The sequence below is a fragment of the Rutidosis leptorrhynchoides genome, chromosome 1, assembly GCF_046630445.1.
Source record: "Rutidosis leptorrhynchoides isolate AG116_Rl617_1_P2 chromosome 1, CSIRO_AGI_Rlap_v1, whole genome shotgun sequence".
Lineage (NCBI taxonomy): Eukaryota > Viridiplantae > Streptophyta > Magnoliopsida > Asterales > Asteraceae > Rutidosis > Rutidosis leptorrhynchoides.
In genome coordinates this window covers 260,565,834-260,587,715 of record NC_092333.1, presented here as the reverse complement: position 1 = coordinate 260,587,715, position 21,882 = coordinate 260,565,834, and the positions used below count along the sequence as shown (strand labels likewise).

The window sequence follows — 21,882 nt, the reverse complement described above, 5'->3', positions numbered from 1 at the left end:
GTTAAAGTTCAAGCATTAAAGTCGTTCATCTTATCTCTAGCTTCGTTGTGGTAGTTGTGGTATATTCTAATTTTATTTTCCTTACTTTAATTTAGTGTAAGGGTTAGGGTTTGAGTAAACGATGAACACAAAACCCATTATTGGTGATTTTGGGTGTTCTTGGGTAAAATTGAGTCTTGAATACTAATTGGTGACTAGTCTAGGGTTTCAAAGTATTAAATGATGTTTATGAACCCTAATTGGTGAGTTAATTGCTAACACACCTAGTTATTTAGTAAATGGGTGTTGGTTAGTTAGTGGATGACCCGAAATGGGTGTGTTGTCTTAAAATGGTTATTTGGGTAATAAATTGACCTAGTTTGGAAAGATGGGTATGAATTACCCTAATTATGTATTAGTTGGTGTTGTTGGACCTTAATCACTAGCTTTTAAGTGATTAGTGGTGGTCTTGACTTTAATTGGGCGGTTTTGGTATAAATGGGCGATTTAATACATTAAGTCATTAAATGCTCATGTGTAAGTGTTAGTATTGAGTCCACTTAGCTTGTATGTTGATCAAGTACTTATTATATTAGGTACTTTGCTTTGAAGCTTGTGGAGGTTGAAATCGTCATCTAATTGTTAAGGTGAGTGGAATAATTATATGCGTATGTATATATTGTATCTATTTGTTGTAGCGTGAAAGGTGTAGTGTCGAGGTGTTAAGACACCACGTTTCACGTGAAGGGTGTAGCATCGAGGTGTTAAGATGCCACTCGGGTGTAGCATCGAGGTGTTAAGATGCCTCATAGGAGTGTAGTGTCGAGGTGTTAAGACACCACTCCGTAAAATAATGAGTGTTGCATCGAGGTGTTAAGATGCCACTCGGGGTGATGTGCCGAGGTGTTAAGGTGCCACCCTAGGGGTTAGTGGTGCGAGGTGTTAAGTGCCCTAATGGATGTTATGAACACCGATGGCGTTTTCGCGAGCGCCGTTCCCTTGTACTATTGGTCGATCATGGTTACTTGTGTTGTAAGCATATTATATCATTTCGAGTTATATTATTATGCAGTTGTTGCTAGCTTGTAGTATTGGAGATTATAGCTTGTTAATGTGACGATAAGCTAATTGTGTTGCTAGCACGTTTGCGGTTTGTGTAAGTGTATGCAAGTAGGTATAATTATATATGTATTCGTATAATTATTGCATTCACTAAGCTTTGCTTACCCTCTCGTTGTTTACCATTTTATAGGTTCGGTTTTGGACAAGGGTAAGGGCATCGTATTGGACTAGAGATCCCGCTTGATGCTAGGGGACGCTTTTGGCTTTAGTAGCTCTTGGAGTTTGACCGGTAGTTGGGTAGTTTAATCCCAAATGCCATGCTCATTGTGTAGTTTGGAACTTAAACTTTTTGGTGGTCGAAACTCTAAACTTGTATTAAACTTGTATTTTGGGTCGTGTGGGCCCCGCTTGTAAAACATCATTTTTATGTTTGATTCGTGTTAGTTTTACATATATAAGTTTGTTGTGAAAAGCGTTCGGTCTAAAAATTTCGGGAAGTGGTCCATCTTTTTGTGTGTTAAAAACAGTTCGGACAGAAGCTGGAATGCTCTGTGCGCGCCGCGCACTACAGGGGATGCGCGCCGCGCACTCCCCTGTCCAGCAGCTTTTAATTTTTTTTTTTTTGGGACTGTTTATGGTCGGTTATCGGGTTGGGTTGTTACAACTGTGTATAAATAGACAACTCCACTAACGTTTAATTTTTAGTGGTGTGTGATTATAAATTGATAGATTCTGTAACTTGTATATGCTTAAGAGTTTTCTAAGCTATCAAGGTGTTAATCTGTATCAACCAGTTATCTCTTTCACTATAAAATAACCGTGATTCTCTGAGATTATATCAATAAAAGAATAAGTTGAAAATTATCCTTGACTCTGATTTATATTAATTGCTTAATTATATGCTTAACTGTTTAAAACATTTTGATTAGCAAAATAATTGTATTCACCCCTTCTACAATACTTCCATTGTTATTTTAGGACCAACAAAAGACCCTTAAATCCCCTTATTTGTTGACAAGTATGGACTGAACCCTATGGATTATTTCTATGCTTGATTAAATGGTGCCATCCATGGGACCAAAAAGTTATAAGGTTTAGTTAATCTTTTATCCTTATGGTTAGGACCTTTACTTGTTTCTTCTTATTTTATAACAATTGCAAACTAATTCAGTCTAAATGTTATATAACACTTTTTTTCCAAATAAATTATACAATGCAACATAATAAATTAATTAAATAATGCAACATAATAATTTAAACACCCTAACAAATAAAACAACAACTCTAAATGACAGCTTCAACTTGATGATACCTACGTATATGTTGATGACCTTAAAACAACACATCAACATCAATAAACTACTTTAGTTTTAAAGTTAAGTGATCTTGTTGAATGCATCTTTAAGATTTCGATGATCCACCATTTTTTTTAAAATATCATCTGCATTAACTGCATTCACCTGTTTCCTCGGTTCCCCCATCAACTCCATATATGACGAAATAAACAACCTAGGTAACCGCTCATTACTCAACTTGTCTATCATATTTTTCCTCTAGACTAGGTTCGAATTTCATTAAATGGTAAGTATACACTGCATAGAGTCAAGTACTACATACCTAAACTCAAACTTAAAAAACTTACAGATACACTATTGGTGGATATGATGGTAATAATTACATCGATACGGCGGAACCTTTTGACACTCGAATGGATTTTGTGGGTTTTTTTTATGGGACAACAATAGTCATAAGGTCACCATGTGACTTATAACTAGGGGATAGTGAGAAACATCTACTTAAGTCCATATTCATAGAAATCTTCTCCAACTGCTTTAATACGAGGGCTTGTGGAAGTGGATAACTTCTTTAATAACAAACCGAGAACTGATGTGCTCTGTTGGCAGTCACGTAACAATGATAAAGATACGTCTTTCCACAATCTCAATCATAATGCTTAGTACTCTTCGTCATATATTATAACATAAACACCCAATGTTGTTCGAAAGTGCCCTCACAAAACTTGTGTTATAAACATCTTTATTCAACGACACGGTTTGTTTATAAACACAGATTTTGTGACGTCGCTTCCAACTAAAATGTGATGCTTCTGTTATAGTATATGAGAGTAGTCTGAGCATTATAATTGGGATTGCGGGAAGATGTATCTTTATCATTGCTATGTGTATTGCTAACGAAGCTCACCAGTTCAAGGTTTGTTATTTAAGCAGTTACCCAGTGCTACAAGCCCTGCGTATTAAAGTAGTCGGAGGGGAATTCTATAAATATGGACTTAGATAGATGATATCCCACTCCCCCATGGTTAAGAGTCACATGTTGTACTTGATGAATGTTGTTGTGTAATAGAATACACCCGTAAGAATCCATTATAGTATCAAAAGATTCATGTACTTATCACCATCATACCACCAATAGTGTATTTGTAACTTTTTAATTTTAAGTAAGTTTAAGTATGGTGTAATTGTCTCTAACCAGTGTATGCTTACTATTTGATGAAAGTGGAACCACCTAAGAGGATAAATATGATAGAGAAGTAGAGTAAGATGGGCGGTTACCTTAGTTGTTATTTTCGTCATGTTTTTATCGAGGATGGCAGTGAATCGAGGCACAACGTGACTGCGGTGAAAGAGGTTGATAAGATCTTGCAACAAATGGTGGATCATCAATAACTTAAAGATATCATCAGCAAGAACAATCACCCTGAAAAATAAAGTAGATGATTAGTTATCCTGATAAATCAAGATTCAGTTGATGAGCTGATTTAAGCTCGTGAAAAACATATTTTATAATTGTGTTTTTTTAAAATCAAGAACGTTTTTGTCAAAATACCTCACACACTAAGCACCAGGTGAGTCGTTTTATGTGTGGTACGTGTTGTACCTGATGCCGAAATCACCTTGACCTTCTGAGCTATCCAAGCCCGGTTTGAGACCAGACCTGTTTTGAGAACACGAGTAGGGATGGAAATGGGCGAGAAAAAACCCTTAGCTCGCGGGTACTCGACCTGCGATGGACGGATAAAATCATTAAATTTTACCCGCAAGAACAAGTACGAGTAAAAAACTATACTCGCCGACGGGTCATAGGCGGGTCGCGAGTATATACTACCCGTTGCGAGTGAAACCCGATCCGTTGATCCATGAGACATTTTTTAATTTACCCACAAGTTACACACAATTATTAAAATTAAAAGTGATTTTACTTGTAATGAAATAATGATTAAATATGCAACATTACATATAAGTGAAGAACTTACTTTTCATGTCATTATACATATAGCTTGTACATACGGTTTATAAGTAACATAACTATTTGCCTTTTGGATTTTTATGTTTAAACTAAGTTGTATATTTTTACTACCAGGGGGTTGCATGTATCCTCGGGTCACAGGCATGGGGACGAAACTTTTTTACCCACAGGCGGGTAAAGGTTCCCAACGAGCAAAAAAACCCGACTGATTGGTTACGGGTCTATAGGACTTGCGCCCTTCGTCCGCGAGTGTCATTTCTAAATACAAGGGTGCCAAAGGCCTTCCGACCTCCATCGAAACGGTCCCGGATTGCTCTGAAGATAAGGGTGGTGGTTAATGGTGTGGTGATGGCAATTAAGGAGGAAGTGGTGATGATGATGTTGTTGGTAGTGGTGATTGGTGTGGTAATGGCGATGAACGAAGAAGTGGTGGTGATGATATTGTTAGTGGTGGTGGTGGTGATGGTGGTATAGACAAATTTGTATTTTAATGGTAGTGATGAGAATATCTGGTGGTGGTGGTGATGTTGGTTGTAGATATGGTTGTGGTGGTGATAGTGGTATTCATGTAGGCATGTGAGACAAGTAAGTGGGATTGATGATTCATTCAATACCTCGTGTGTGGCTTTTAACGTGTTGATTGTCAACAAAAATTCAAAATTTTCCTTTTTAGATCTTGGTAATCTAAAAATTTTAAAAAACAATATCTTATCTTATCATGTCCAACACGCACCATGCACAAATTAACACGCATGGTGCGTGTTGCTCAATGCGTGTTGGGTGATATACTAGTGTAACCAGCAACGATGCTCGGGTGGTCACGCGTCACACACCAAGTTACACGCATAATGCATGGTGCGTGATGCGCGATCAAAAGTCATTTTTGCAATTATCGTAATATGAAGACATATTGTCAATCAGTTTGGGAAATAAAAGGTATTTTGACCAATTTCCGATTTGGGTGTGCTATTTTTATGATTGGTTTCACCAGGAAGTATTGTTTAAAACCAAAAAAGTTGAACAAAGGCTTCAACTATAATGACATTTGTTGGATATTTTTACATAAAAGCTTTCACACAGAGTATGAATCAATAGTAGAAAGAGACATAAGTAAGAAAGACTAATCTTAATGTTGATTAACTACCTCATTAAGTATACATATCCGTATGAATATATTTTGTGTGACTATAGTAATCCTCTTTTAAATATATTTATTCTTATTTTTATTTATCTATTTATTTATAATTTATATTTACGTGTCTAACTGTGCATCCGTGAAGGAATTAATCTAACGTTATTTACAGTACCCCAACCTTCACATTGTTGTTTAGGGTTTACAGAACTAGTTAAAGCAAAGTCATTAAATTCTAAAAATTGTAAACACTTTCTAGCGTTTTCATCTGGTGATTCATTTGTAATTAGTATTATATTATTAATAGAATCTTTCTTCAACATAAGGCATAGCTTTATCTTCACTCAAATTTATGCTTGTTATTACCCATATAGTTGGAAGACAAAAAGTGGTACACAGATATGGCTACTTTGCCATAACATGACAAAAAGTGGTACACAAATATGGCTACTTTGCCATAACATACAAACTTAACAGAAATTAAGTCACACGTACACACACTAATAAGTTGCTACTTGCTAGCTAGCTTTAGCAGCACATAAGTTACCATGGTTATCATCTAAGTTCCATAAACCCTCCCATAGACCAAAGTCTTCGTTCATCGGGGTCTCTAGCACGTAATTAGTTGAACCATATAATTGCGATAACATTGGATATTGCGAACTTTGTTGTTCCTCGTACATATTTTCTTGTTGCCTATCCATCATTGTTGGAGTCATGTATCCCACTTTATTTTCACTTTCTTCAAGCAACAACATTATTTTTTTCATATCAACTTCATATTGTTGTAACTGAAGTTGCTGTCGTTGTGCTTGTTGAAACTTTTGTCTCTTTAGTAACCGTGTTTTCAACTTTGTTGGTTCAACTAAAGTTGTTTCGCTCTTTTTCTTGAAATGAGTTCTCCAATAGTTCTTGATCTCATTATCTGTTCGTCCGGGCAAGCTTCTTGCAATCGTTGACCACCTGAACCATGTCATATCGTTGAAATAAGCACATAGATCGATATATATTAATTTATTCACGCGTACAATAATCGTAAATAGTATAGTAGTAGTTAGTAACCTATTTCCCCATCGCGCGTGTAGATCAAGGATGACGGCTTCTTCACGAGGGGTAATCTTGCCTCTCTTAAGATCCGGTCTTAGATAGTTCACCCATCTTAATCTACAACTTTTTCCATTCCTTTTTAGACCTACAAAACAATTAGATTAGACACAACCAAAATACTAACTTAATAGATATATGCTATTCAATTATATAATTAATTAATTAATTTAATTATAGTTTGATTTGAAGCATGACAATATATAGTACGTACCAGCAAGAGTAGCTACAGAATTCCATCTGCCTTCACCGTGCGAATTCACATGATGAACGAGCAAACGATCTTCTTCGACCGTCCAAGGCCCTTTTCTCCACTCTTGTTCAACTCCCCAATACATTTTAGACCTAAATTTTTCTATTAGCTACATATCATTTGTGTCTCTAATCATCTTGATTAGCCATGTATTTATACCATTACAGAAAACTCTATGCAGTAACTCATAAGTGTTCATTCCAGAACCACCTCTATCTATTTCAATATAAAGCTAACATGATGACGCATCATCTCACAAATTAAACCTCAGTTTACAAACTTACCCTTTTATTACTTTCACTTTATTAAATTAACAAAACCATATCGCTAACACACGTACGCGCATGTGATTGATTCACGTCCATATAATACTAACCATACCTTTTTGACACTTTTACGCGTGAATAAATATTTTTCTTTTTCGCATTGTTAAAAACTGTTTGACACATATAGGGTGCCAGACTCTTTTAGTTTGTGTCAAGGTCTTAAGTGTTTATTTACATTTGTTAAATATAAGCGTGAAAAAACAAGTTCTTTTTAGTGTGTGAGCATTCTGATTTGTTCACCCACAAGAATTTTTTAAAATGGTTACAGGCTAAAATTCTATTTTATATCTCTTCAATCTCAAAATAACTATTTCACTTGACTTCTAAAAATCCTTTTTTCTCAACTTTTATTTTAATTATTTATGTTTTTTATATATTTTAATAAACTTCATATAAATGGATAATATTTTAAAAATTAAATTAAGACAATTATTTTGAAACGAATGAACTAATTTTTAGTTATTATAAATAAGCTTCAACCCATCACATTTTTCAATTTTAAGTAGTTTCTTCCCACATGTATACGTTTATTGTTACGGAGTATTTTATTATCTAGAGTAAAAAAGATCAATTAAGTCATTGAAGGGTAATGTAGGAAATAATTTGTTATGGAATTATGTGACATGTTCAATGTTTATTGTTATTGTTATTGTTATTGTTAAGCATATCTAAAGAGTATAATTGTTGATTGCGACATTAGGCCACGTATTACATGAAGCCAAATGCGTCACTAAATTAAAAGAGCATAACAGTTTTTTTATTAATACGCTAATTAAATATTAATAGGCATTTCTGAGATTTTTACATGTGCTCGCAAACTCAGTTGTTTAGGGCATAAATCACATTAGTATTAGTATCCAATAAAATACAAAACTTAAGTGCTAAATTTGGTAATGGTTCTAGTAGTTCTACCACTATAACTCAACAATTGGTCTTCTACATCAACATTTAACACCATATATATTCACGCAGCGAGCGATGTTAAAACTAATTTGCAATTTTCAAAGGTACATTTTGTTAGGAATATACATTTATTTATCTACAAATCAAATAGAAATGGAAACTACTATTTAGTTTCACCAGAATTGTAATTTGACTTTTTATAAATTTGAAAAATGTAACTAATTGAAAGTTTAATTTAAAATTAACTTGTTAATTATTTATTTTATCATGTGCCTATGGAGTATATGTTCTTTAAAGCTTCCCAAGAAGATGATAAAAGTTGTAACAACCTGTCCCATAATAAATTATGAAATGCAATTTGTATTCATTGTAATCTGAAAGTTATGAAATGCATTAGATCTAGTTAGTTAGGAGTGGTTGTACATGCAACCAGTCAGTCAATTGGATTGAACTTTATATAGTAATACCAAGAATTTATATATATATATATATATATATATATATATATATATATATATATATATATATATATATATATATTAATCAATGAACCCCTACTACGAACGGGCACATTGCCCCCCCCCCTTCGCAAACCTCGAGACATCGGGAATCCAGGTGTCACCCTGATGTCAGAAAAAACACCCTCTAGTCAAGGGTCACTATTAAGTTCGTCCATTTTGCCAGTGATTGGATTCGAACCCGTGACCTCTCGCTTCATTGGTGGCCATCCAAGCTATGCCTGGATGGTTTACCAAGAATTTGATAGTGTGCAACCATTCAGAATCAGAATCAAGGGTGATCTACCTTGGGGCAGTCGGGATCAGCTGCCCCAAATGACTTAATTTTTCGTTTCATATATTTATAAGTGATCTTACTCTAATTAAACGTCGAAATTGTTATCGAGGAAGATTGTGCTTTGTTTTTATGGAAGTATCGTGTGGAGTAAAGGAGATAATAAAATGGGGAATGAGACATCAAAAAGTAAAAGCTAAGAGTATGCCACGTGACCTTGTATTATTTTATCAATATTTTAATTTAAATAACTATTGTGTACTTTTATTAAAATTGTTTATTACGGCGTATATTCACACACACACACATATATATATATATATATATATATATATATATATATATATATATATATATATATATCATGTTTGCCTTTAGATTCTACTTTTGTTACTTTAACTCTAAACTACGAATATAACATAATCCGTATGAAATATTAATATAAAACCAAAGATAACATAATGTATTATATATGAAACTAAAGAAAGAGCACATTTAACTTTAAGATGCAAATACTATGAACGAAAACACACTCAAAACTCTTTTTATTCATATAATAATTAAATAAAAATATTTATAGTCTTAGTTTACAAAAAAGACTTTGAAAAGTCAATTGTATATAATTATGGTGGGACGGAGGGTGTATGTATCTAAAATTTTAGTTTAATTAAAAATTCTTGTAGTAGTTAGTTGTTAAAATTGTTACTTTAATGTCTATTAGTGTAAATCAAACACTTTTATAACATTTTAGTTATAGATTACGTCACCTTTGAGATTCTTTTTTTATTAACATTTCACTCTGTCGATAAAAAAATCTAGATCTGTTGCTATTTTACGATTATTTTGTGCTACCAGTCACATTGAATCATGGGTCCGCCACTGGCCCGCACGCTGCTCGTGCGTCTCTTGGGGCCGCTTTGAGGTTCCTTTTAGTTGGTATCAGAGCCACTCATGTGTCGTTCGGAATGGTGGGGTAAACCTCATAAAGGACGGTAAGTTTAGTCAAATCTCACACCAACCGTGGAAATGAGTGATCTTGGGATAACGTTTCGTTCTGAGGAGGATGTTAGGAGTTTAAGTAAGAGAGTTTGTAACAACTCATCCCACATGTGAAAGAAAATTGAAGTCCCTTATAAGCTCAAAGTTGTGACTAACTAATATCTCCCACCATGATTTTAGTTCACTATGATTTTAGTTGAAACATGGAAGTACCCGATTAGTCTGCAGATAATCCAAGAACATAACTCATTTATTTCAAACATCTAATATTCCAACTACTTCAACTCCCATTAATCTTGGTTCCTTACAATCCTTTATTACCCGCCGCATGGAAAGAAAGGCACCTGAGCCAAACGCCCAGTGCACAAATACAAACAAAAGATAACAACGATAATAGGATAAACCGCCTTCTATTATTTACCAACTGATAGATCTCAAAAAATACACGGTGTTAAAAAATGGTGACTATCAGAGCCAAGAATCAAGATATGACATTTCAAAGTCTAGAGGTCGTGATGTGGAAATTAGATCATTCACATGGGTCTCTTGTTTGAGTGGTGAAAGAATATTTAAACAATCGAGACTCGCGAACAGGGGTGGATCGTGACCAGAATGGTGGACTCGTGATCGCGATAGACTAACAGAACGAAACCAGTTTTGGGGACAAGGCATCGTGACCTAGATACATGGGTCGCGACCGCGACATGGGCCTGACAGGGAGAACTTTCCAGAATCGAGTTTTCTTGGTACCTAAGTTGTTTCCTTGTTAAGTTTTGTCTATATAAACATTTTATTGTAACCCATATATTGTAACACGAAAATTATCAATAAAATCTCTCTAGTTTGGTCCATGGATTAAATTAATCAATCCGTTGATTAAATACAACCATGTTAAATTATCGTGTTCTTATTTTCTTTTTTATTGTCTTCTTTCATCTACTGTAGGAGGGTGATTTTTGAAAATCACTCTTATTGTTGGGTCCAATAACCCTAACAATTAGTATCTAGAGCTTAAGGTTTAGAGTTGGGAAGATGGCGGAAGACGGAAAATTTAGAATCGACAGATTTGATGGATAAGACTTCGGCTTTTGGAAGATTCAAATTGAAGATTACTTGTATCAAAAGAAGCTACACCAACCCATGTTGGATGTCAAACCTGAAGGCATGAATGATGTTGATTGGTCTCTTTTGGATCATCAAGCTTCGGTTGCAATCCGTCTATCTCTTTCCAAGAACGTTGCATATAACGTTGTGAATGAGATAACGACGTTTTCATGTTTGAAGGCTCTCTCTAACATGTATGAAAAACCTACGGTGGTGAATAAGGTTTTTCTTATGCGACAATTGTTCAATACGAAGATGAGGGAAGGTTCAAGTGCAACGGATCACATTAACGAATTCAACAATATTATTTCAAGTCTTGAATTGGTAGATCTCAAGTTCGATGATGAACTAAAAGCACTAATCTTGCTTTCATCATTACCGAAAATGTTGGTCGGGTATGATCACCGCGGTTAGTAGCTATACGAGAACTAGTAAGCTAGCGTTTAAAGGTATTAGGAATTTGATTCTCAGTGAAGACACTCGTAGGAGAAACTCGGGGGGGGGGGGATCGTCATCAGGATCCTTGTTAAGTGCCAACAACTGTGGTAGGAAAATTGATCGTGGTTCTGAGGAGAAGGGTAAGAAGAAGTCTAAGAAGAGGTATCCATCAAAGGACCGAAGTGAAGCTATTTGTTGGGGTTGCAATCAAAAGAGGCACTTTCAAAGAATTGCAAGAATTCTCCGGTGAAAGGTGTTAACTTTACCATAGAATATACGGATGATGCACTTTTATGTAGTTTTTAAGATTTGGTGGAGTCTTGGATCTTGGATTCTGGAGCTTCGTTTTATGCCTCACCCACTAGGAGTTTGATGATGAATTTTTGATCGTATCGAGGTAAGGTTAGATTGGCAAACAATAAAGAGCTTGAATTTGAAGGTATAGAAGATGTCGTATTAAAGACTACTCTTGGTTCTAATTGGGCTTTGAAAGACGTGAGGCTTATTCCTAAGTTGAAAATGAAGCTTATCTCGGTTGGTCAATTAGATGAGGAAGGTAACACGGTTACTTTTGAAAATCGCCAATGGAAGGTAGTTAAGGGTAGTAGGGTCGTGGCTCGTGGACATAAAAGGGGAACGCTTTATATGGTTGAGATGTTTGAAAACACGGTGATTGCTATGGTTGATGTTGGAGATAATCTACTCTATGGCACCGAAGGCTCGGGCATATGAGTGAAAAATGTATGAAGATGCTTGTTTCAAGTAGGAGAATTCCGATTGTGAAGAAAGTGGATCTTGGGTTTGAACCATGTACTTATGGGAAGCAAAAGAAGGTAACTTTTGGGAAATCTGGGAATGTGCCTAAGTTGGATAAATTGAAGCTTGTTCATACGGATGTATTTGGTCCAACGAATGTAGAATCACACGGAGTTTCTTGCTATTATGTCACCTTCATTGACGACTCCACTCGAAAGGTATGGTTTTATTTTCTTAAAGCTAAATCCGATGTATTTGTTACTTTTGTGAAGTGAAAAGCTATGGTAGAGAATTATACTAACTTAAAGGTGAAGTGCTTAAAGTCCGATAATGGAGAAGAATATGGTAGGCTTGAGTTTAAAGACCATTGTGCAAAGCTTGGTATTAAGATTTAAGACGGTATCGGAGACACCGCAAAACAATAGGGTCACCGAACGTATGAATCGTACGTTGAATGAAAGGGCTAAGAGTATGAGACTACATGCCGGTTTTCCTACGATGTTTTGGGTGGAGGTGGTTAATACGGCGACTTATTTGATCAATAGGGGACCCTCAACACCATTGGGTTTCTGAATTCCCGAGGAAGAATGGCAAGGTAAAAAGGTGAGTTAAGGTCATCTTAGAATCTTTGGGAGCAATGCATATGTTGAGACCAAGGATGCGGATATAGACAAGCTTTAGGCTAAGTCAAAGAGATGTACTTTCATAGGTTACGGTTCAGATGAGATAGGTTATCGATGTTGGGATAACGAGGCTAGAAAACTGATTCGTTCTCGTGATGTTACCTTTGATGAAGATTTAGTTTATGGCAAACCGAAAACGGGGAGTCTTAAACCGGATTATGTTACTTTTGACGATGTTTCTATTGATGATATTGCAGGTTCTAGTAGGAGTTCGGGTAACAATGAATTGCCGAATAATGGTGAGGCGTCACAAAGTGATAATGATGAATATGGTTCGAAAAGTGGTGAAAGTTCCGAACATAGTGGGAGTTCTAGTGATGAGGAGGATGATGATGGAACCGGCCAACCATACCGGTTGCTCTCACACTAAGACGTTCTACTAAAGTGCCCAAGCCTAATCCTAGGTATTCTTCATCAACAAACTACTTGCTCTATGTAGTGACCCGAACTTTTCTATGTTTATATATATTTAATGAATTTGATATTTATATGATTAAGTATTTCCAACATGTTAAGCAATCAAACTTGTTAAGACTTGATTAATTGAAATAGGTTTTATATAGACAATTGACCACCCAAGTTGACCGGTGATTCACGAACGTTAAAACTTGTAAAAACTAAATGATGACATATATATGGTTATATATATAGTTAACATGATATTATGATAAGTAAGTATTTCATTAGGTATATTAACAAAGAGTTATATACACAAAAATGAGACTAGTGAATTAAGAAACTCGAAAACGATATATATAACGATTATCGTTATAACAACGTCTTACTAAATACATATGAATCATATTAAGATATTGTTACACTATGTTTAATCATGATAAATTATAAGTAATCATGTCATTAAGTGTATTATCAATGAACTACATATGTAAAAACAAGACTACTAACTTAATGATTTCGAAACGAGACATATATGTAACGATTATCGTTGTAACGACATTTAATGTATATATATCATATTAAGATATATTAATACATCATGATATCATGATAATGTAATAATTTAACATCTCATTTGATATAATAAACAATGGGTTAACAACATTTAACAAGATCGTTAACCTAAAGGTTTCAAAACAACACTTACATGTAACGACTAACGATGACTTAACGACTCAGTTAAAATGTATATACATGTAGTGTTTTAGTATGTATTCATACACTTTTGAAAGACTTCAAGACACTTATCAAAGTACTTCTATTTAACAAAAATGCTTACAATTACATCCTCATTCATTTTCATCAACAATTCTACTCATATGCACTCGTATTTGTACTCGTACAATACACAGCTTCTAAATGTATTTACTATTGGTATATACACTCCAATGATCAGCTCTTAGCAGCCCAAGTGAGTTACCTAACCATGTGGGAACCATCATTTAACATCTGGCATGAAATATCTCATAAGATTACAAACTAATGGAGCCTTTATGAACACCCCATTTCACGTGAAGGATAGCAAACACAAACACTTTCATTTTCAATTTTTCTTGAATCAAACTCATCTATCTCAAGTGTTCTTCCTTTGTTCTAAGTTTTCTTCATCATCTTCATCAAAATCTAGCTCAATCTAGTTCATAAATCCACACATAAACCAAGTTATAAAATAACTACTCAAGAACACACCAACAACACTTCCAAGTTTGCTAGCTTACTTCTAACCTTGCAAATCCACTTTGAGTGATCATCCAATCTCAAGAAATCTTTCTTATTTAGAGTAATATATCTTTCTAATACAAGGTAATACTCATATTAAAACTTTGATTCAATTTCTATAACTTTAACAATCTTATTTCGAGGGGAAATCTTACTTGAACTTGTTTTCGTGTCATGATTCTACTTCAAGAACTTTCAAGCCATCCAAGGATCCTTTGAAGCTAGATCTATTTTTCTCATTTCCAGTAGGTTTATCCACAAAACTTGAGGTAGTAATGATGTTCATAACATCATTCGATTCATATATATAAAACTACCTTATTCGAAGGTTTAAACTTGTAATCACTAGAACATAGTTTAGTTAATTCTAAACTTGTTCGTAAATAAAAGTTAATCCTTCTAACTTGACTTTTAAAATCAACTAAACACATGTTCTATATCTATATGATATGCTAACTTAATGATTTAAAACCTGCAAACACGAAAAACACAGTAAAATCGGATTTACGCCGTCGTAGTAACACCGCGGGCTGTTTTGGGTTACTTAATTAAAAACTATGATAGACTTTAATTTAAAAGTTGTTCTTCTGGGAAAATTATTTTTCTTATGAACATGAAACTATATCCAAAAATCATGGTTAAACTCAAAGTGAAAGTATATTTTCCAAAATGGTCATCTAGACGTCGTTTTTTCGACAGAAATGACTACCTTTACAAAAACGACTTGTAACCTGTATTTCTGACTATAAAATTATACTTTTTCTATTTAGATTCATAAACTTAAGATCATTATGAAACCATAGCAACTTGAATCACTCAAAACGGATTTAAAACGAAGAAGTTATGGGTAAAACAAGATTGGTTAATTTTCTTGATTGTAGCTACGTGAAAATTGGTAACAAATCTATGTTAATCATATCCTGGCTAACTCATATTGTATTATACATGTATTCTAATATATTATGTAATTTTGGGATACCATAGACACGAATACAATATTTTGACATATCATATCGACCCATCTATATATATATATATATATATATATATTGGAACAACCATAGACACTCTATATGCAGTAATGTTGGAGTTAGCTATACAGGGTTGAGGTTGATTCCAAAATATTATATATAATTTGAGTTGTGATCTAGCCTGAGGCTTGTATACATGAGGTCGTGGATTCATTCGATATATTATATATTGCTTTATTTTCTGTACATCTAAGTGTGGACAACTAGTTGTAGGTTACTAACGAGGACAGCTGACTTAATAAACTTAAAACATTAAAATATATTAAAAATGTTGCAAATATATTTTGAACATACTTTGATATATATGTACATATTTGTTATAGATTCGTGAATCGACCAGTGGCCAAGTCTTACTTCCTGACGAAGTAAAAATCTGTGAAAGTGAGTTATAGTCCCACTTTTAAAATCTAATATTTTGGGATGAGAATACATGCAGTTTTGAAAATGATTTACAAAATAGACACAAGTATTGAAACTACTTTCTATGTTGAATCGTTATACAGGATATCGCCCTTGTTGAACTTGGTAACCTAAGAATTGGTGTTTATTATAATTGCCACCAATTGACGCGAATCCTAAAGATAGATCTATGGGCCATTGACAAGCCCCAGTCAGAGAATTTGAACTTCTTTAGTACTTCGATATTTATATATGGGGATATTCTAGATGCATTTGTTAATGTTGGTTACCAGGTATTCAACCATACGAATGATTTTTATGCAGATTGCATGTTATTGAAAGATGAAATCTTGTGGTCTATTTTTACAATTTGATATATAGGTTTAAACCTATAACTCACCTACATTTTTGTTGACGTTTAAAGCATGTTTATTCTCAGGTGATTATTAAGAGCTTTCGCTGTTGTATGCTAATATATGGACAAGATTTGGTGTCAGCATGCTTGTATAATATTGTTTAAAACTGCATTCGAGATTTACTTTATTGTAACATATTAATATTGTAAACCAATATGTATTGGTAGTGTGTAAGTGTGATATTTTTAGATTATCATTTCTGATAATCTAGGTGGTGTCCTTTTAACCTTGTCGATAAAATAAAGGTTATGGTTTATTTAAAAGAACGAATGCAGTCTTTGAAAAACGTCTCATATAGAGGTCAAAACCTCGCAACGAAATCAATCAATATGGAACGTTTATAATCAATATGAATGGGACATTTCAGTTGGTATCCGAGCGTTGATCTTAGAGAACCAAAAATTTGCATTAGTGTGTCTTATCGAGTTTGTTAGGATACATTAGTGAGTCTGGACTTCGACCGTGTTTTCTTTAAAAACGATTGCTTAACACTTTTGTTGGAAACTATATGTAATTATTATGTGATATATTAACCTCTTAATATGTTTGATATTATGCGATAGATGTCTACCACTAGTACAAATCCCATCGACTCACCTAATAATAATGAAGAGTCGAATATACTTTGGGAAGATTCACAAATTCCCGAAGAGGAACCAGAAGAGGAGGAACCAGAAGAGGGGGAACCGGAAGAGGAGGAACCGGAAGAAGAGGAACCAGAATAGGAGGAACCGGAAGAAGAAGAGGTTCTGTGGAAGAAATATTGATACCTACAGTAAATCGATTAAATAAAAGAAAATCCTCAACCAACGGACAAACGTTAAAATTGGTCAATGGTGTTTCCGCCGAGGAAGCAAATTATTGGGAAGATTACCAATTTTCTGATGAATCGAATCCAGATGAGGATTCCGATGATGTTATAGAAATTACCTCGACCCAATTTAATAAAGCAAAAGAAAATAATAAGGGAAAATATATAAAAATAGAGAAACCTGATTCCAACCCCGATGAACTTTATATGTATCGGCAACGTCCATATTTCCTAAATTGTGACAATAACCCGAGAACCTCTAAACCACCAGGGTTTTCTAAACCATTGTGGAAAACGACGGCTCGTATTAGAGGAACACCATATATCCCCAGAAAATTAGGAAAACGAACCAAGTCCGAAGAAGAAGAAACCAGTGATTCAGATTAGAGGGTTGTAATCATGTTGTGTATTATAAGTATTGTAGTGTGCTTGTACTTTTATGTTCTATGTAAAAATTGCTTGTATTGTTTGTTAATTATTTTTTTACAAATCTAATCCTTGTCTATTTTACAGTATAAAAACACAAAATGAACGTTAAGGGTAGACAACCGAATATTTTAGAAGACCTACCAGAGGATATGATTGATGAAATCTTGTCTAGAGTCGGTCAGAATTCATCAGCACAATTAGTTATGGTGAAATTAACTTGTCAAACATTTAAAAGACTTTCCATAAATGCCTTAGTTTATAAAAGGATTTCCTTTGAAAGATGGGGTATATCACATTGGGGAGACTTTAAGTTACGTCAAGTTTTCTTTAAGGCAATTAGTGCGGGAAACCCAGATGCAATTTTACGCTACGGGTTACGAACCTATTTTGACTCAACATATCCCAACATAGGACTCCATTCTTTAGAAAGAGCTTCTAACATGCAACATAAAGAAGCATGTTATGCTTACGGGTTAATAATGTTCGCTTCTCATCAAATTGAGAAAAAGAACATTGGGTTGAAACTTTTAAATAAAACATTCTCACAAGTGACGGACTCAGTAGTTGGAGTAAGAAACAAGGTTTTTAGATTGCTACGAGGTTGTTGGGCATTACGAAGCCCTCATCCTTTTGATGACATTACAACATGCTGCCTAGCCAATGGTCATAACGGTTACTTTCCACAAGACCAAGGATGGGAGGTCGACTTAGTAAAACCAGAATGCATGACTTGTTTTTGGACTTATGAATTACGAATCTTTATTTCTTTTGCTGAACAACTTGCGTATTAACTAGAAATGCCTTTATAGCTGCCGAGTAGCAAAGTTATTATGTGCTATATTTCATCCTAAATGTATAATAGCGGTATTGTAAGTTGTAAATATTCTATATAATTGAACGCGAAATTTTATTATAATCAGTTTTTTCATATGGAATTGTAGTAGTTAAATTGTATATTAGCTACTAAGTATGAACTTAACGGGTAGGTACTACCCGAATTAAAAACTATAAAACGCTAATATGAAGAAAAAACTTTTATAAATGAGTTCATACTATGCTACGAAATATTGACTACTCTTAAAATTCTATATGATTAATTTAATTCGTTTGGCTATTTTTGAAGGAAATGGCACCGACTACTCGTCAGAATTTGAACATGAGCGAGGAAGACTTCCGTGTTTTCCTTGCTGCAAACATAGCCGCAGTGCAGGCTGCAATGTAAAATAACAACAATAACTCTGGTTCTAGTAGTGGAACTAATCCCACAAGAAATCGTGTAGGATGCTCCTACAAAGAATTCACTGCCTGCAAACCTTTGGAATTCGATGTAACCGAAGGACCAATTGGATTGAAACGGTGGAACGAGAAATTCGAATCGGTGTTTACCATAAGTAAGTGTACTGAAGAGGATAAAGTTAAGTACACTACGCATACCTTCACAGGTACTGCGTTAACGTGGTGGAACACCTATCTTGAACAGGTAGGACAAAATGCTGCTTACGCACTACCGTGGTCAGCATTCAAGCAATTGATGAACGAGCAGTACCATCCTAGAAACGAAGTCAATAAGCTCAAGGTAGAGCTTAGAGAGTTACGAACACAAGGGTTCGACATTACCACATATGAACGACGATTCACAGAGTTGTGCCTATTATGTCCAGGAATGTTCGAAGATGAAGAGGAGATGATCGACGCGTTTATAAAAGGGTTACCAGTAAGGATTCAAGAGGACGTGAGTTCACACGAGCCCGCTTCCATATAAAAGGAAAGTCAAATGGCTCATAAACTCATAAATCAGATTGAGGGAAGAATTAAAGAACAGGCGGCCGAAGAAGCCAACACGAAACAACTCAAGAGGAAGTGGGAGGAAAACGGTGACAAGAATCACCAGTACAACAACAATAACAATCGCAACAACTATCCCAACAACTGCAACAACAATCGCAATAATAACCGCAATCCTAACAATAACTATAACAAACGTCCCAACAACAACAACTACAACAACCGTTCCAACAATAATAACAATCCCAACAACAACCAAATCAATAACAACAATGGCAACAACAATCAGAACAATAAATGTCTAAGGTGTGGAGGGTTTCATCCAGATAAGTTCTGTGTAGTAGTGTGTACCAAGTGTAATAGAACCGGACATAGTGTAACGAAGTGTGATGTCTATGGACCAAAGGCATATAAAAATAACAGAACAAATAATTCCATTATTTGTTACGGATGCGGAAAGCTGGGCCATTTCAGTAAAGCATGCCCTAATCAAGGGAATAATAATGGGCAAGGCCGTGGACGAGTCTTCAACGTTAATTCGGCAGAAGCGCAGGAAGATCCGGAGCTTGTTACGGGTACGTTTCTTATTGACGATAAATCTGCTTATGTTTTATTTGATTCGGGTGCGGATAGAATCTATATGAGTAGAGATTTTTATGCTGAATTAAGTTGCCCATTGACGCCTTTGGATAGTAAATTTTTACTCGAATTAGCAAACGGTAAACTAATTACAGCAGATAAAGTATGTCGGGATAGAGAAATTAAACTGGTTGACGATACATTTAAAATTGATTTAATACCAATCGAGTTAGGGAGTTTTGATGTAATAATTGGCATGGACTGGTTGAAAAAGGTGAGAGCAAAAGTCATTTGTTACAAAAATGCGATTCGCATTGTGCGTGAAAAAGGAAAACCTTTAATGGTGTACGGAGAAAAGAATAACGCGAAATTAAATCTTATTAGTAGTATGAAGGCGCAAAAACTGATAAGAAAAGGTTGTTACATCATTCTAGCACACATCGAGGAAGTTAATCCTGAAGAAAAAAACATCAGTGATGTTCCCGTCGCAAAATAATTTCCCGATGTATTTTCGAAAGAATTACCGGGACTACCTCCACATCGATCTGTTGAATTTCAAATAGATCTCGTACCAGGAGTTGTACCAATAGCTCGTGCTCCATACAGACTAGCACCCAGCAGAATGAAAGAATTACAAAGTCAGTTACAGGAACTTTTATAGCGTGGTTTCATTTGACCAAGCACATCACCGTGGGGAGCTCCTATTTTGTTTGTCAAGAAGAAGGATGGTACATTCAGGTTGTGTATCAACTACCGAGAGTTGAACAAACTTACCATCAAGAATCATTATCCACTGCCCAGAATCGACGACTTATTTGATCAACTACAAGGCTCGTCAGTTTATTCGAAGATTAATTTACGTTCTGGGTATCATCAAATGCGGGTGCAGGAGGATGATATTCCAAAGACTGCTTTTAGGACGCATTACGGTCATTACGAGTTTATGGTTATGCCGTTTGGGTTGACTAACGCACCAGCTGTGTTCATGGACCTCATGAACCGAGTGTGTGAACCATACCTTGACAAGTTTGTCATTGTTTTCATCGATGACATACTTATTTACTCAAAGAATGACCAAGAGCATGAAGAACATTTGAGAAAAGTGCTAGAGTTGTTAAGGAAGGAAAAACTGTACGCTAAGTTTTCAAAGTGTGCATTTTGGTTGGAAGAAGTTCAATTCCTCGGTCACATAGTGAACAAAGAAGGTATTCAGGTGGATCCAGCAAAGATTGAAACCGTTGAAAAGTGGAAAACCGCAAAAACTCAGAAGCACATACTCCAATTTTTAGGGCTAGCTGGTTATTACATGAGATTCATCCAAGATTCTTTCAAAATAGCAAAACCCTTGACTGCATTAACGCATAAAGGGAAGAAATTTGAATGGAAAGATGAACAAGAGAAAGCGTTTCAATTGTTAAAGAAAAAGTTAACTACGGAACCTATATTGTCATTACCTGAAGGGAATGATGATTTTGTGATATATTGTGACGCCTCAAAGCAAGGTCTCGGTTGTGTATTAATGCAACGAACGAAAGTAATTGCTTATGCGTCTAGACAATTGAATATTCACGAGCAGAATTATACGACGCATGATTTGGAATTAGGTGCAGTTGTTTTTGCATTAAAGACTTGGAGAAACTACTTATATGGGGTCAAAAGTATTATATATACCGACCACAAAAAGTCTTCAACACATATTTAATTAGAAACAACTGAACATGAGGCAGCGCAGATGGATTGAATTGTTGAATGATTACGACTTTGAGATTCGTTATCACCCGGGAAAGGCAAATGTGGTAGCCGACGCCTTGAGTAGAAAGGACAGAGAACCCATTCGAGTAAAATCTATGAATATAATGATTCACAATAACCTTACTACTCAAATAAAGAAGGCACAACAAGGAGTTTTAAAAGAAGGAAATTTAAAGAATGAAATACCCAAAGGATCGGAGAAGCA

General features: G+C 35.0%; 1 protein-coding gene across 1 annotated transcript; it reads right to left on the bottom strand.

Annotated features, from left to right (window-relative positions):
* Positions 1-5,799: 5,799 nt before the first annotated feature.
* LOC139869182 (uncharacterized) lies at positions 5,800-7,017 on the bottom strand. Its single transcript, XM_071857506.1, has 3 exons — positions 6,759-7,017; positions 6,503-6,632; positions 5,800-6,403 (listed from the first exon to the last, which is right to left on the bottom strand). The coding sequence occupies exons 1-3, from the start codon at positions 6,880-6,882 to the stop codon at positions 5,959-5,961; spliced, it is 699 nt and encodes a 232-aa protein (XP_071713607.1). The 5' UTR covers positions 6,883-7,017; the 3' UTR covers positions 5,800-5,958.
* Positions 7,018-21,882: the final 14,865 nt, after the last annotated feature.